This window comes from Eurytemora carolleeae, unplaced genomic scaffold (genome assembly GCF_000591075.1).
Source record: "Eurytemora carolleeae unplaced genomic scaffold, Eaff_2.0 scaffold2377, whole genome shotgun sequence".
NCBI lineage: Eukaryota > Metazoa > Arthropoda > Copepoda > Calanoida > Temoridae > Eurytemora > Eurytemora carolleeae.
The window spans coordinates 1-18,368 of record NW_019398263.1 but is presented as its reverse complement, the minus strand read 5'-3'; the positions used below and the strand labels follow the sequence as shown (position 1 = coordinate 18,368).

At 31.4% G+C, this 18,368-nt stretch overlaps 1 protein-coding gene across 2 annotated transcripts; it reads left to right on the top strand.

Moving 5' to 3' along the window:
* Positions 1 to 533: 533 nt before the first annotated feature.
* LOC111717117 (uncharacterized) lies at positions 534 to 12,966 on the top strand (the record flags this gene model as incomplete). Of its 2 annotated transcripts, none has more annotated exon segments than XM_023492628.1 (12): positions 534 to 582; positions 651 to 731; positions 1,739 to 1,835; positions 2,124 to 2,245; positions 4,154 to 4,237; positions 5,232 to 5,345; positions 6,191 to 6,282; positions 7,700 to 8,680; positions 9,557 to 9,613; positions 10,045 to 10,134; positions 10,778 to 10,850; positions 12,285 to 12,966. In XM_023492628.1, coding segments are annotated over 12 exon segments (2,065 nt in total), but the record flags the coding sequence as incomplete, so codon positions are not given.
* Positions 12,967 to 18,368: the final 5,402 nt, after the last annotated feature.

The window sequence follows — 18,368 nt, the reverse complement described above, 5'->3', positions numbered from 1 at the left end:
GTCGGGCCGGCGCCCGTTTTTGGGGTCGTGCGGGTCGTTTTCAGACTCTAAAACAGCGTCGCTTGTTCTATGCGGGTTGTAACAAACTCTGATTTTCCACCAAATGGTGTAAACCTTTGATATTTCAAACTTAGATTTTTTCATCTAACAGAATTCATAGTTTGAAATATCTAAGGTCTACGGCATTGGATTACAAATATATAGAGATTAGAAAATCATAGTTTGTGACAAAGGCTCAATTCCTTTGGGCCCGATCGGTTCTGCCGTTTTTTCTAATTCCCTAAAATTTCCCAAGCACCTTATCACAATATTTATTACAAGTTTTTAATCAAAAATATACTTTTTATTCTAAAAAGCAATTAATTTGTTTCTGTCATACTTGAGCAAGAACTAGAGGAACCGAACCAGTAAAATAGCATAATTCTTACTTTTTATTTTTGCTTAGATTTGTATGTTTATAACCATTAAAGTTAAAAATTTAAAACTCAATTTATATATTTAATATTTTGATAACAAACTGCAAAAATGTTTAGAAAGATGAACCACGAACCTCCTATGGCTCAAATTCAAAATAGACTTCAGGTAAATATAAAAATTCGCACAAAAATATTTTGAAAAAATGAAGAATATAAGAACTGCTTTTAAACCAGGAGAGACGTCCAAGTGGGGTGCTGCCTATGTCTTACATGAATATGACCAAGAAAGAAGATGAGTTTAAGAAAAGGATGCAGGTTATTATCTTTTAACTTCAAACTAAAATAAACACGCTAGAATAAAATCTTACTTAATAACAAAAGATAATATAGTTAAAGAATGTCTTGAATTTCTAAAATAACAGAATAGTACTTGCATCTAACGCAACTATGGGCTCCCCACGTAGGAGGAGACTTCAGAGACGATTTTACTGAAGCCGTTTAGTCTGTTTTCTTGCATTCAGGGTTCCTTGTAGGCCGAAACAAGCTTAAATCTGTGCTTAATCATTTAGTAAACCATTAAAATACTCAAATGAATACAGAATCCAAAAATTAAGCTTCAAATCGTCGTATTTTTAGAGTTTTGGATCGTCTTTACAGTCTCATCCTTTGTGGGTAACCCTGTATACGAGCCTACAATGTCCTACCACTAATATTGCACAAATTTTACCTTCTGTCTAGTGCAGTTATAGATTAGTATGGATTAGATATCAATGTTTTTGTTTATTTAATGCAACGATAATATATATATAGATATGCAGACAGGTATAAATTTAGAGGTCTTGAGATAATGAGCACAAAGCACCATCTCTGTCGTACGCATGGCATTTTATTCTCTGGATTGTTGCTAATTTATCACTTTGTTTATGCGTGATAACACTAAATGCGTACTATTTATAACTTTGACACAGTTTTATTTTAATTTCTCGAGACAGGAACATCAATTAGAACTCTGATAGGTCTCAATAAACTCCTGAAATTCTTAGGTTTCAGCCTATACTTCCTTTCATTTTTCCTTTAGTCCCTTTAAGCAGTTTTTTATTTGCGGTTTCTCTGCGAAACGAGACTTTCGCATTCTTGTTTATACGAAGTACTTGAGAAACGCACAGAAATAAACACTTTTCAAGTCATTTATAATAAAATAAAGGTTTTAAGAGTAAAGTTTTAAATCGGGTATTTGCATGGAGGATCACTTGAAATTACGCTTACTACAATCCCTTTATATAAAATGTAAACTAAAAACCAACAAAACAAAATGGTTACAGGAAAAGAAAAAGATGAATAAATTACAAGTTAACAAACAAACTAGCAACAAACAACCTACAGTCCATACAGAAGAGTTAAACCATAAATCTGATACAGGTACAGTTGTCGGGCAATTATATCAATACAATGATACCATTGATACATTTTTTATTGATAAAATGTGAAAGAATCTATAATTCAATGTTTTGAATTTCAATTTATAAGATTAAGCCGGACGCTTTTAACGTGACACCGGTCCGAATTTAATGAATTTGAGCTGAGTCTCAAATCAACCAAAAACCGGTTTCAATTGAGCGCCGGCTTAAATCTTGAAACATATTTGGGCCGCGGCTCAAATTCTTTAAAGTCGGCCACGGGCCTAATCAAATATGCACTTGTTTACAGTTCTGGAGGAGGGGGATGAGAATTACGACTACGTGAGCTTGAAGCGGGTTCCATTAAAGGTATCAGAGAATACCAGAACATCTAGAGGGTCTCTCATACCAGAAAATTGTTTCGAAGATAAGGTAATATTTTCTATATTCAAGAGTTGCATGAAAATTCTAATCCGTTTCGAACTCCTGTATGCCGAGTCCTTTAGCGCCTGGTCCAATCAGGGTTCAGCCATGCGTTTGTTGTCTATTCTGAACCAATAGGAATTGTATGGCGGTAACATCTTTCTATCTATCTCATTATCCAATTAGAGTTATGAATCCTGAAATCGGCGCTATCAGTAAATGGAAATATTTACTTCTTCTGAAACTATGGTGTTCGAACTTGATCAATAAATAGTTCGTTAAAGGAATTGACTCACAAACTCTAATTCTCTAATCCCGATATCTTCATAATCCAATGTTGTAGACCTTTGATAGATCAAATAATCTAAATCTGAAATATCAAAGGTTTAGACCATAATGTTGCAGCGGATTAGAAAGTTTGAGATTGTGGCAAAAACTCAGTTCCTTCAGAAATACCGTATTAAGAAACTACTTAAGAAAAACTCAGTTCCTTCAGAAATACCGTATTAAGAAACTACTTAAGAACAAGATTAGCTCGTTCCATTTATTCAAAAGTTGTCGACTCTGAAACATTAAACAAATGGCTCTAACTTTTTCCACAGTCATCGTCGTATATATTAATACAATGAAGACGATTTTTATTTTTTATTTCTAAGAAGCTTACAAAAAAAGCTTGAATCGGAACATCGTCTTCATTGTATTGATATAAACATTGACAACTGTAATATCGCATAAATATTACTTGTGATTACTTATGAATAAAGAGGAAAGAATTCAAGACAGGAGATTAAAGTATTTTTGTTATCTTTGACCTCGGTTTATTTAATGAAATATGAAACATGAAATAAATGATCGATAGTTCTAAACTTTAAACTGGTTTCTTACATTTATGAAAATATTTTTATTTGTATCAATAAAAAAGATAATTTTTAATCGCGAGTTCTTAAAAAACAGTGGGTTGCAGATATATGCTGCAGCGCCCTTAAATTAGTGAAATTGTATTGTTACTCATTAAATAGAGGGTCAGTTGAAATAAAGCATACAGTCCCTTTAAAATATTATATTGCAGGATATCAGTTGAAATAACGCATACAGTCCCTTTAAAATATTATATTGCAGGATATCAGTTGAAATAACGCATACAGTCTCTTTGAGATATTATATTGCAAGATATGAGTTGAAATAACGCAAACAGTCCCTTTAAAATATTATATTCCAGGATATCAGTTGAAATAACGCATACAGTCCCTTTAAAATATTATATTCCAGGATATCAGTTGAAATAAGGCATAGAGTCCCTTTAAATTATTATATTCCAGGATATCAGTTGAAATAATGCATACAGTCCCTTTAAAATATTATATTCCAGGATATCAGTTGAAATAACGCATGCAGTCCCTTTAAAATATTATATTCCAGGATATCAGTTGAAATAAGGCATACAGTCCCTTTAAATTATTATATTCCAGGATATCAGTTGAAATAATGCATACAGTCCCTTTAAAATATTATATTCCAGGATATCAGTTGAAATAAGGCATACAGTCCCTTTAAAATATTATATTGCAGGATATCAATTGAAATAACTCATACAGTCCCTTTAAAATATTATATTGCAGGATATCAGTTGAAATAACGCATACAGTCTCTTTGAGATATTATATTGCAAGATATGAGTTGAAATAACGCAAACAGTCCCTTTAAAATGTTATATTCCAGGATATCAGTTTAAATAACGCAAACAGTCCCTTTAAAATATTATATTCCAGGATATCAGTTGAAATAACGCATACAGTCCCTTTAAAATATTATATTCCAGGATATCAGTTGAAATAAGGCATACAGTCCCTTTAAATATTATATTCCAGGATATCAGTTGAAATAAGGCATACAGTCCCTTTAAATATTATATTGCAGGATGTCCCTATAGTTGAGAATGGAGAAAATGACCCTTATCCCCTGAACTCGGAAACAGAAAGACGACATTACCTCAGCTCAAAGGTAGAAACCTCTTGCTCAACATGAATTATTGCAATTTTGAATAATGCTGAAATGTGTTCTGCAAAAACTAAATAAACATATTTTAAATGTTATATTTGTCGAGTTTTAAATGTTATCTTACATGTTTTTACGGATGTGCATTATAGACAGTAAACACAATTCTTAAGTCTCTTCTGAGCAGGGGCGTCTACAGAATTTAATCTAGTCCTCCCCCCCCCTCCTGTATACCGAGTCCATTAGCGCCTGATCCAATCAGGGTTCAGTCATGTGTTTGTTGTCTATTTTGAACCAATAGAAATAGTATGGCGGTAACATCTATCTTTCTATCTATCTCATTATCCAATAAGAATGAACCCTTCAATCGGCTCTATCAGTAAATGGAAAAAAGTACTTCTACTGAAACTATAGTGCCCCCCCCCCTCCAATTTAAACCTCGCTTTTGACTGCGGCCTTTTATTTGTACCGTAACTGTAGAGAACTACATCGATCGGCGTTTATATCAATACAATGAAAACAACTTTTCTATTTAAGTGTCCATTTATAACACTTTTGTTCATATTACATGTTTACAAGCAAACAAAAATAAGCGGTTTATTGGCAGCATCTCTTGTTTTCCATATTGTATGCTTATCCATGCGGTTTGAAAGCTTGCTAGCAATCACAAATTCAGATCGAAAGTCGTCTTCATTGTATTGATATATCCGACGACGACTTTACGGAGACTAAGCTTAGTTGAACCAATTCTTATGTGATCCAGTTCAAGAGAAGGTTAACTCAGTTTACGAAGTTCAAATTTTTATCGCTATTTCTGAAATTTGATCCCCCTTCGAAAATTGTCCTATTTGGATTTAATTACGTTTTCTAAATTTTTTACTCAAAAGCCTTCTTTAAAGTCAACATTTTGAAAAGTAAACTTTAGAACTTAGAATTTTGATATATTTTACTTTTTAAAACTAAAAAAAAGTTGAAGTAAAGTAAAAATATTATTGTTTAGGGTATGATGTCGTATTTCACCGATCAGTTCCCTAGTATCTGTGATAGACTGGAGAAGGAACTGTTTAAGGACCCGGAGAATTCTAGAGTTTTTCCACCAGATATATTTTGCAGGGTAGGATATAAAAAAATATATAAATACAATATACAATATATTTTGTATAAATCCAATAATCTTTTAAATTCTAATAATTATCATATAAATATCTAAAAATCATTAGAAATATAAAAACAAATAAAAAAAATTGTTATGCCTAAATATGTTAGTTCTTTTAAAAGATGAAGCCTAACGTACACTATAGATCCTCAATTGAAGAATGTACTCAACAATTTCTGAATAAAAGAGCTAGAATTGACAGGATCTGTTCTCATCTTGCTGACACTACGTTTGCATTATGTTTTTAAAAAGGACTGTAAGTGACTCATCTTCACGCAAAGATGGCAATATCTGATTCACAAAGGTACCATTGAAACCTTTATCTGATCTATGTGTAAAGATATTTACGTTTCTCCAAGGTTATAATGCAAGGGAAGTTAATTGCAGTTGCGTATACTCTGCATACATATTGAAACCAGTTCTCTCTGGGCGGAATTTGTAAAGAAGAATAGATGCATCAGTGTTCGTTTAGTATCCGAGGAGGTTAAAAGCATTACATTTGGATAATTTTGATAATTCACATAATAGTTTCCTATGACCAGAATATTTAATTGATTTTTTATGTGAAAGATGGATCCCATGTCAGGCTTCGACATCCGTCTTGTGTTTACATTGCAGTACAAAAGATGCGTACGTACACCTCAGAAATAACTTTCCTTGCATTATAACCTTGCGTTTTTCCAGGTTTTGAAGAGTTGAATTCTGTATGTTTTCCTGCAGAAGAAATCTAATTCGTACTTCATCGGATAAAGTTTTGCCATTGGTCACTTGAAATTACGCCCTTTAATCTCCAATATATTTAGGAAATGTCGGACAGAAAAATGTTTATTTGGAAGTTTTCTCCCTCTATGGAATGCGGATTCTGGCCGGACGAGGGGTTCGAGTATATTCTCAGGTATTACAGGGTGTAACAGTTATCAGAGACATTCAATGTACAGGGTGTAACAATTATCATAGACATTCATTATACAGGGTGTATTGAAACATTTTTTTAATCTTGGATTAAAAAAAGACAAAATCATTTTAAATCGATTTCTAAAGAAAAAATAATATTTGACCAAAAATACTTACGCGTATTATTTTTGCTATGTACAAATAAATTTTTTTGCATTTGGTTCACTTTATTTAACTATTTTTCCAGCTAAAACATAAGTCTTGCAATCTGCATTTTATATTTATTTTAGAACAATGCTAATTCTAGTTTTTTACTCAACCTGTGCAGTGTGCATATAAAGAAACCTTTTTTATTAGATAACCGTATTTATTAAAGAATATTCAAATATTTAAATAAGAAAATCAATAGTTTAATCTGTTATTTTTAAGGAGCTTTATGTTTATTTATTCTATCTGTTTAAATAAACATATGTTCAATCGTGAGATATTTTTTGATTATTTCATGTCCATGTTCTATGTAGTGGTGGGGGGATCTGTTTTCTCTATTCTTAGAAACATTCATCAAGTATATTAGACACGTAAATTTTCATTTTCTCTCAACTGTCCTTGAAAGTATAAAATGTATCAAAAAGAATACACTATACCGAGGTTATAATGAAAGGAAAGTTATTTCAGAGGTGTACGCATCTTATGTCCTGCATGGCAGTGTACTGTCCCTGGGCGGTAATGTAAACACAAGACGGATGTCGAAGCCTGACATCGGATCCATCTTTTACATAAAAAGTCAATGAAATATTCTGGTCATAGGAAACTTTTATGTGAATTATCAAAATTATCAAAATTCAATGCTTTTAACCTCCTCGGATACTAAACGAACACTAATGCATCTATTCTTGTTTAAAAATTCCGCCCAGAGAGAACTGGTTTCAATTTGTACGCAGAGTATACGCAACTGCAATTAACTTTTCTTGCATTAACCAAACCTTGGACTATGTATTTCCGTCCAGCAGCTAACTTAAATTAAGTATATCGTGTACTGCATGTGAACTTCCTAATAGAAAACAAAATCATCCCACAAGGAAGTAAAACCAAGGTTATTAATCTCCAGATTAATTAACCAATCGGGATTAAGGATATCCCATTCTAAAGTTCCCAGCTCAGGTTGCAAAGATTAATAAATTGTAAAATTTGACTTTGTGACAAAAACTCGATATCTTTACAGCTAAAAGAAACAAAATTGAAGCAATTTTTCTGAAAAATAGCAGAAGTTGCTCATCCCATACTCTAAATTCTCATCTTTCATACCAACAAGCCTAGTTTACACAAACTTTTGTCATACATTTTTTTAACATATTTCTCATTCTTTATGCTATATATTTCTATAACTTAATCTAATAACATTTATTTTGTATATATAGGAAACGGTCTATAATGCGTGACAAAAGAACAGGAGTTGAGTATCAATGGCCTAGCCAGGAACAAATAGCTGCAGTTCAAACCTTAGGCTTTAACATTGCTCCCAAGGGCTTTACATATCCTCGCAAGGAGCATGTTAATCAAGACTCAGATATAGGTTGGGAAATGAAGTTTACCAAAGCAGATCTATACATCTCTCGAAATCTTCATCACCCAAAGCTTCGAGTGTATATCTTCTCTCTTATCCTCTTTAAAGCATTTCTCGAGCCTTTCGAAGGGATCAACGAACAACATTTCCGGTATATATTCTACTGGCTGGTTGAGCGAAGCCCGGGGGACTGGACCGAGGAAAATGTCGGTGAGAAAGTTAAGCTTCTAATGGAATACTTGAAGAAGCACTTGACCAAGCAAAAAATGCCGCATTACTTTCTCTCCAAGTGCAACATGTTCGCCACTGTTGCAAACCATAGGCTCCGAGCGGCCCAGGAGAAGGTTTATAGGATACTAGAAAACCCTGTAGTTCACTTCCTTCAGTCCATCAGTAACATTCACTATGAGAAAAACTTCTATCCAAAAATGGACACCAAGAAATTATTCCGAATTCTTACTGACGGCAACCTTCTGGCTAAATCTCTAAATGTTGGAGCTACTGATCCAAGTATAACAGGATCTCTTGCCGCTATACCGAAGGAGGTTAAACCAAAAGGCGACCGCTATCAGATGAAGATGCGCGAGGAGCGGAGAAAGTTGGAAGAAAAAGAAAAGGTGATGAATGAGGTGAAAGAGTCAAGACGACCTGCTAAAAATCCAATAGATGTTGATGCAACATTGCCGGCCCGTCTAGATGAACTACGTAAAAGATATGTTTTGGAGTTCTTCATCGAACACTTTATAAAGATGGCTGAAAAGTCTAATATATTCCGAGCTTATGGTCAAGGATATATGTATACCCAACATGCTGACAACCTACTCATTCTACTGAGGTAACAAACTATATCTAAAAATGCTACCGTTCATTAAAGGGAGTGGCCGGCAATGTAAGGTAGTTGAACTGAGAATGTAGTATTGTGGAGACATTTTTTAGGATTCATTTGAGACAATAAAAACGTTTTATTGATGCATAATTACTGAGTTTTAGCGCAAAGTCGACGTTCAAAATCAACTATTTGATTGGTTACGTTTTTAGAATCGATTTTTTAGAAATATCAAATATCGACGACGAAAAATGTATCAAAATTTCTGCTGTAAGCTAATTAGATGTTTAGGAACATATTTCTCAATATAAATTTGTCAAAAAATCAATATTATAATCAATTATTTCGTTTTCATCATTATATTGAATTTCTTATCCTTTACGAATTTGTTCACACATTTCTACAAATTCTTTAAATGTCGTCATTTCAATAAAAATTCCAGAATATCTACTGAAAACGTTTGTGAACAATGAGAGATTACAGAAACTAATGATTAAATAAGATTACTTATTTTCGATGATATTTTCGGGTTAATTTTTATTTTATCAACCTGTTCCTGAACATATAATTAGTTTACTGTAGAATTTTTATTACATTGTTCAAAGCGTTATTTAATAATTTAAAAAAATCGATTCTCAAAACGTAACCACCCAAATAGATGATTTTGAAAGTCGACTTTGCACTTAAACTTAGTAATTATACATCCCTAAAAAGTTTATGTCTCAAATGAATTCTACTAAATTTCTCCACAATACTACATTCTCAGTTCAATTACCAGAAATTGCCGGTCACTCCCTTTAAATAATAGTTGAATTAAAGGTTTTTCCGTTCCCTTATCAACATATATGTAAACAAAATGCTTTAATAATGTTCTTGTTCTTGCAGTAAGCTCGGTTATGAAGGCTCAAAAGAATACAATACTTTTGAGGAGAACTTATTCAGGTGAGTTTATTTAAACGCAATATTAAATCAGAATAAATACTGCTTTAATTTTATCACAGAAATAACTTACATAAAAAATCAGGAAATTTTTAAAATTCTTAAATCATTTCTATTTTTTCAAATATATTTCTTGTTCAAAGCTGCCATTTTTCCAGGAAAGCAACTTAATTAGTTTTTGCAACCGACTCAAATTTTCTAATCCCGATATTGTAAACCTTTGATATTGTAAACCTTTGATATTGTAAACCTTTGATATTGTAAATATTGTAAACCTTTGATATTGTAAACCTTTGATATTGTAAACCTTTGATATTGTAAAACTTCGATATTTCAAACTATTTGATCTGACAGAATTGCAAATATTTAAGGATTAGAAAATCAGAGTATGTGGCAAAACTCCTATTTTGAGACATTAAAAACCTTTTATTTAGATTAAAGCAGAATACTGAGGCTGTTTATGACAAGGACTATTGGAGTATTGCATACAGTCATCCTAAGCTGACTCACTCAACTAGCTTTAGGTAAAAACAAGCAAAATTAATTTTTTCTATTAATCAAGGCTTACCGAGTACCGTGTATGGCCCAATTTCCAGAAAACGAGCAGATTCAGAGTAGACAGACCCATTTCAATAAATTAGTGATTTAATTAGCGTCTTGTAAACTATGTGCTTTCTAACAAAATCAATTACACTAAAGTACTGCTATAGTTATGTCGTCTGCCTATTCCAATGTTTTCTGGTTATCAATGTAATTATTTTCACTCCTGTATGCCTAGTCCATTAGCATCCAATCAGGGTTCAGTTATGTGTTTGGTGTCCATTCTGAACCAATAGAAATAGTATGGAGGTAACATCTATCTTTCTATCAGAGTTATGAATCCTTCAATCGGTGCTATCAGTAAATGGAAATATGTACTTCTACTGAAACCATGGTGTTTTTGATTTTGGTTGGTGCAGATCTATCTCTGCAACATTTCTTTTGCGTCTATTTAAAAGGTTTGCGATGAAAAGTTTGCTTTAAAATTTGAGAAAAAAAATATGATGAAATTATATAAACACAGGAGAGATTTGATAATGCAAGGTATAAAAAGACACTCGACATCAAGCAAAGTCTTTGAAAATATTTGAAAAGCAATTTAATATTACCAAATTTCTTTGATTTCAGATCAATTGATATTTCATCAATCCCACTTCCATCGTTACCAGAGCAGAAGGCCTCTCCTATTCCTGGAACCAAGGAATTTATCTATTAATCCAATAGATTGATCAATTATACAAATTATTTAATTATGAAACAAAAACTACTGTTTTTACATCCTAATTATTGATTGTTTGATTGAATGATTAATTAAGTGCTGGATCAGTGGATTCATTGAGTTTTTAACTGATCAAGTGTTTAACCAATTGACTAACTGATCAAGTGTTTATCAATTGACTAACTGATNTTGACGAATGATTTATTGATTAAGTGATTAATTTAATAAGTTAATGATTAATTTTGATTTTTTATGTGATTAAGTTGATTAGACGAGTGATAGATTAACTATTTCATAGATGATTGATATATGATCTTGATAGATTGACCAAGGAACAAATTGGCATAGAGATTTAGTGGTTGATTAAATGATTAATAAATAATTAATTTAGTGGTTGATTAATAAATTAATTAATGGATTAAATGATTGATTGATAAACTAACATAGTGGTTTATTAATAAATTAATTAGTGGATTAATTGATTGATTGGTAAACTATTATAGTGGTTGATTAATAAATTGATTAATGGATTAATTGATTGATTGATAAACTAATTTAGTGGTTGGTTAATAAATTAATTAGTGGATTAATTGATTGATTGGTAAAGTAATATAGTGGTTGATTTATAATTTAATTAATGGATTAATTGATTGATTGGTAAACTAATATAGTGGTTGATTAATAAAATAATTAGTGGATTAATTGATTGATTGGTAAACTAATTTAGTGGTTGATTAATAAATTATTTAGTGGATTAATTGATTGATTGGTAAACTTATATAGTGGTTGATTAATAAATTAATTAATGGATTAATTGATTGATTGATAATTTAATTTAGTGGTTGATTAATAAATTAATTAGTGGATTAATTGATTGATTGGTAAACTAATTTAGTTGTTGATTAATAAATTATTTAGTGGATTAATTGATTGATCGGTGAACTAATTTAGTGGTTGATTAATAAATTAATTAATGGATTAATTGATTGATTGGTAAACTAATATAGTGGTTGATGAATAAATTATTTAGTGGAATAATTGATTGATTGGTAAACTAATATAGCGGTTGATTAATAAATTAATTAGTGGATAAATTGATTAATTGGTAAAGTAATATAGTGGTTGATTAATAAATTAATTAATGGATTAACTGATTGATTGGTAAAGTAATATAGTGGTTGATTAATAAATTATTTAGTGGATTAATTGATTGATTGGTAAAGTAATATAGTGGTTGATTAATAAATTATTTAGTGGATTAATTGATGTTGATTAATAAATTATTTAGTGGATTAATTGATTGATTGATAAACTAATTTAGTGGTTGATTAATAAATTATTTAGTGGATTAATTGATTGATTGGTAAACTAATACAGTGGTTGATCAATTGATTGATTGATAAATTGATTTGCCAGATGAATGGTGTAACTGTGAGCATAGACGTGCATTCTCCAGTAATAGGAGTAGAAAGAGGAGAAAGAGTAAAAGGAGGATCAGGTGATAATGTCCAGGAGGAACTCCTTGAGGAAGATGAACAGGATAATGATGATGAGACTGATGAGAAGCATTCAGATGTCTGGGACAGGATTGATATTGGATTCTCTGTAGAAGAATCCGACGATTTTGATACAAGGTTGTGAGGTTTCAACACTAATCGTATTCTAAAATACCGTTAATCTTGACCGATTGATTTCGATATCCAATGTGGGCTCTCTGAAAGTTGAAAGTAACTGCTTGATCCTTCAATCAAAGTTATCCCTGTAGGGTATGACCAGCACGGGATAAATTGATCCGTGTGCATGAAATGAAGATCAATGTTTGAACCTGAGATTAAAGGAACAGATATTATCTATGTATTGTATATATCTTAAATGTACTTAAATCTACAATTATATGCAGTCCCAACCTTTTCTACTGCTCTCCTTGGGCGAACGGGTATTAAGCGTCTTAAGAGAAAACGTCCAAAAACGTTGAAAACCGTATATAATTATATAATTTTCTTGAACTATTTGTATATTTTAAAAATTTTAGTTTGTTTTATCCATTCACTAATCTATTCAAGTTAGCAATGTAAATAAAGGAAATTGTTTTTCGCTATTCTGTTTATTTTCTACTTGATTTAATAGTCAAAGTTTGAAATATCAAGGGTTTCAAAGATTAAGAAATTTGAAAATTGGAATTAGAAGCAAGTTTCTTTACATCTGAAGCATTTATCCGTTTATATATTTACTAGAAATTCAAGGCGCTTCGCGCCCTTCTTTCTAGCTTTAGAAAGCGCTTCGCGCCCATCTTCTAAATTAGTTGTGAACATGTTCTCTTTTTGTACATCGTAAAACAAAACAAAAATAATTCGCGGATTTTCACAAAAAATTTCGCGGATTTTCAAAATTTTTAAAAATTTAATGACGATCAAATTTTGATGGAGACATGAAATTTTGATTTTTCATAAACCTTCCCTGGGGTCCCTAGATGTCCCACAAAAAATTTGGGCCCGATCGGTTCAGCCGTTTTGACGTTTATTGGATACAAACAGACAGACAGACAAACAAACAAACAGACACCCAGACAAGCCAAATTTATATATAGATGTATCTAAGTGATATTCCTATATGTTAACGGATTAAAATTGTTCTGTAAATACGATGTAATATTTTATTTAGAATAAATGTTAGTGTTTAAAATCATTTATAATTAATAAGATATGTTTAATGATAAAATAATTTTATAAAAATGCAAACCTTTTTGCAACCGTTTGTAATGTAATTTCTTTATGAGTCACTAATTTTGGAGTTTCCAATTTGAGAGATACCAATTAAAGAGATATGTATTATCTACATAATATTTATGATAGATAATTTTTTAGACATTTTTTTGGGGGGGAACGTTTTTTATTTTTGTTATTTAACGATTTGTGATGAATTAAGAAAACTATTTAGGTTTTATTAATTTATTATTTATAATATTTTATCGAAAATGTCATATTCCTTTTAGAAAAAAATTGAAAAATCGAATCTCATTCAGTAATTAATGATTTAAAAAAAGAGATCATATGAAAATATTTTTAATAGCTTTTTTTCTATTTATTCCGAAAGATAAAAATTCTTAAATATGTGCTATTTACATTTTACAATTAAAGTTTATCTCATTAAACAAACAACAATGTGATTAATAATTTGGAAAGTTTAGACAACAAATTCTTGAATTTTACTCTGAAAAAATGTAACTTTTATCAACATTCAATAAGGAAAATCTTTACCCTTTTGTCCTGTAAACTATTTGTCCTGTAAACTATTTGTCCTGTAAACTTTGTCTTCTGTACACTGTTTGTATTACACACACTGTTTGTCCTGTACACCATTTGTCCTCTACATTTTTTGTTCAAACAATATTTTTTCTTTACCATATTTGTCCTGTACACTATTTGTCCTGTACGCTATTTGTCCTATAACAAATTATTTATCCTATAGACTAATTTTCCTATACACTATTTTTCCCACAAACTATTTATCCTACACACTAATTTTCCTACACACTAATTTTCCTATACACTATTTTTCCCACAAACTATTTTTCCTATACAAACTATTTATCATATATATCATATACATATTACATACAAAATTCTTGTATGAACTTTTTGTAATATATAAATAATAATTTTCAAGCCCTACACTACAAGTGAGAAAAAGAACTTATTGGGCTGGTTTAATATAATTTGTTAAATGTTGACGGAGGCCCACTGCAGTTTACTCTGTTTATATAGTGTAGTTGGGTGCGGTATCTTGAACAAGTAGTTTACTCCTTGTATTGTATAGTTGGGTGTGGTATCTTGAACAAGTAGTTTACTACAGTTTACTCCGTGTATAGTATAGTTGGGTGTGGTATCTTGAACAAGTAGTTTACTACAGTTTACTCCGTGTATAGTATAGTTGGGTGTGGTATCTTGAACAAGTAGTTTACTACAGTTTACTCCGTGTATGGTATAGTTGGGTGTGTTATCTTGAAGAAGTAGTTTACTATAGTTTACTCCGTTATTGTATAGTTGGGTGTGGTATTTTGAACAATTGATTTAAACTAAAATATATATAACTAGGCTTCCTCCAATTTAAAATTTTTATTTATGCTTTATCTGTGGCATTTTCTTTTCTTAATTATTAAAAATAACAAAAAATAATTTTTGTGGATTTGTAAGCCTTTTTTCGTGAATTTTGAAAATTCGAAACTTTTTAAAGCCAATTTTTTAAATTCTAATCATCCATAAACCTTCATGGGGTCATGTAAGTATCACAAGAAATGTAAACCCGATCGGTTCAGCCGTTTTCACGTTTATAGGTTACAAACATACAGACACACCCAGACAAGCCAAGTATTTAAAACTGTAGTGCTAATTAAACCTCTGAGAACAATTCGAGATAAAAGTTAATTCCTTTTCAAACTATCATAAAATTAATACAGTTTTGAAATGATTGAAGTTTTCTTAAAGTTAAAAAACTATGTCTTAGTAGAGGACACGTCGTTGTGAATTGGGTACCGTAACTTTTTTGAAATGGTCGCTTAAAGGCAGTGTTCGCGAAAAATTAAAGGGGGTATAGGCTTACGGCGAAATATAAGCGCGTTTGATCGCTACTATTCTTAATTCTATCTGTTGCGTCTATAAGGAGAAAATTGTTAAAAATGACTCCCACCGAAGAACGTAGCGTCCATAAAAATTCGGAAAATTGCAACATTCAACTAGGTTAGTAAAATAATCAGTTTAATTCCAAACGAATCATTCAGATAATACAAAAATAGTCATCGATTATTTTTCGACGTATTTGTATACAGGTAACATTTCATATTTTTTTTTATTTTGTTTTTTAAATAATATTTCGCTGGCGCTGGATTTTTGAAAAATCCTGGAAAACATTTAAATGTCGTCTTCATTATCAATAATTCTCGAAACAGGAATAAATGTTTTCAAAAGTAACTACAGTGAAACCCTTAATAACGAATACAACGAAAGAATTTATCAAATGTCGTCTTGACACTTTTTCAATGGGTTTTATACTATATTACGTAAATTTCAGTATTTGCGAAAATAAATAAATAGCCATGAATATGCGGGAACAGTTTTAAAGAGTTCCATATAATCATTTAATTAAAAAACTAGATATTTGCAACATTCCATTATCAGAATACGACATTTGATGAGTTCTTTCGATGTATTCGTTATTAAGGGTTTCACTGTATCAGTTCATAATTTTTCGCTGTGAGCCAATACCCCCTTTCATTTTACGCGAACACTCCCTTTAATATGACGTCAACGGTCCAGGGTCTATTTTTTTGTGATTACCCATTTAGCGTTTTAAAAAAAGATACATTATATAGTGACTAAAATCTTATCTATTGATGATAGTGCATGAAACATAAAAATCTGATTTCTTATTTCAGCTTGAACCAGAGTCGAGAGTTTAAAAAAAATCATTAATCTGTTTTTTATCATTTTATATTATAATCAAAAACGGAACTTATTGTGTCTTATCAAAATATATAAAGATATTTATCAATAAAAGCCCCCCACCCCACACCACATTTTTGTAAAATTTCAAGTTTTAAGTTTAGAGTTAATTTGTGCACGATCGTGTTAAATTCTATTAAGCAACATATCTACGTGACATTGCACAGTGCACCATTCAGGGGTGGAGCAAACAAGGAAAAATAAATCTTAAACATTTATTTTTTTATTTTCTTTATACAAAATATTTTTATCCTAGCTAAAGAAAATTGAGTTTAAAGTCGCCAATAATGATTTATCTCGTACAATTGCCTAGCAGAGACTCCAAAATACTAAATAAAAACCAGTATCAAATTTAGAATTTTACGAAACAAATATTTCTTAGTCCAATAAATACCCTTTTCAATATATTTCATGACAATATTAACCCTCCTTCATATTTTGTTCACTTTTTGTGACAATTCTGTGCCAGTGTGCATTTGGTAATTAATTGCACATGCTATATGTAAAGTTCAGTTTCAACTTTTTAAAGAACAACATATGAGGAATGTGGGTCTGGAAGAGAGAGGAAAGAAAACAGGGGAACCATAGATAAAGATAGATTGTGCATAAGACGACATATTTCATCTTGAAAGATATAAATGTACAGAGATGTTTTAAAGATATTCCTATTATATAGATTAACTATGTCTGTTGTGAACATTGGCTGTTCTTATGTCATTGAGTACTTGTGGTGTACATGAGTTCTGTAGAGAGAAATTTAAGTTAGTTTAGTCCTTCTCATGTCCATCTTCAGTTTTCGTTAATATGATATATTGCTCAGTGAAATATTGTTGTTCAAATAGTTCCATTCCCGGAGTTATTTTACACTCTAATTTGAAATCAATTAAAACCCCAAACCACCCCGCTTATCATTGAAGTACACTTTTACCCCTAGAAGTATGAGTTCGCGGACTGTACAATTCTTGGTGATTTTGTGTACATAAGCTATCTATGTTTATTCCAGAGGAATACACCCTCTCCCCTAATTTCACTCGGGGGGGGGGGGGGGGGTAATGGACTGCATCCCCTTTGAAGCCGCCTATGATGATTTTATATATGACATGATTTAATTTAAACCATATTTTTATTTATCTTTTCATGGGTGAACTCAGATTTTTAAATAAAATATAAAACTTCAATATCAATCTTTATTTCATTTTCACTTTATCAAGCAGAGAAAATTAAAGTATTGTCATTATACATTAATGATCATGGGACTAGGTTACGTAAGCCTTGTAAGTTGTACGTAATTAAATAGCTATCATAAATACTGTGACGTTCAGATAAAGAGAGTAATGTTAAATCAAATAATAACTTTAATTCACGTGTTCAAAATTGATTTAAGAACTTTATAAATGTACTGTGCATAATTTGTGAACATTTATATGAATTGTAAACGTTGAACTCCTTTTCAGGCTGAAAGAGACTGAACAAATCATACCGCGCACGCACCTCTGACCCTTCAGTAAAAGTAAATTCAACATAAAGTCTGACCGCGTCAACCTTGTTGCACCGGCTATAAGTCCTATTGAGTGTCTGCTTTATTTACCTAATGTCCGTGCAATACAGTACAAACTGGGACCGGAAAGGTTGACCCGGCTCGGAAATTCAAATGTGCGGCTGCCCGTGACCTAGGGATAGTCTTATTTCATTCTATTCTCATCTCTGTTCTGTGCGAGACCTTCAAATGAAAATCCATCATAAACACTATAAGTAATCTTCAAAGGACTTAAGTAATTTCATTTGGCCTTCCATTTAACAATGGTACAATTTAAAACTACGTACGCAAAAATATTGAAAATAACTTCAAGAAAAAAAATGTCTTTTTAATTTATGCGAAAGTTTAGGGCCCTTAGGATCTAAAGAATATTTCCCGCATAGAACAAGCGACGCTGTTTTAGAGTCTGAAAACGACCCGCACGACCCCAAAAACGGGCGCCGGCCCGACTCTGTTTTAGTACTA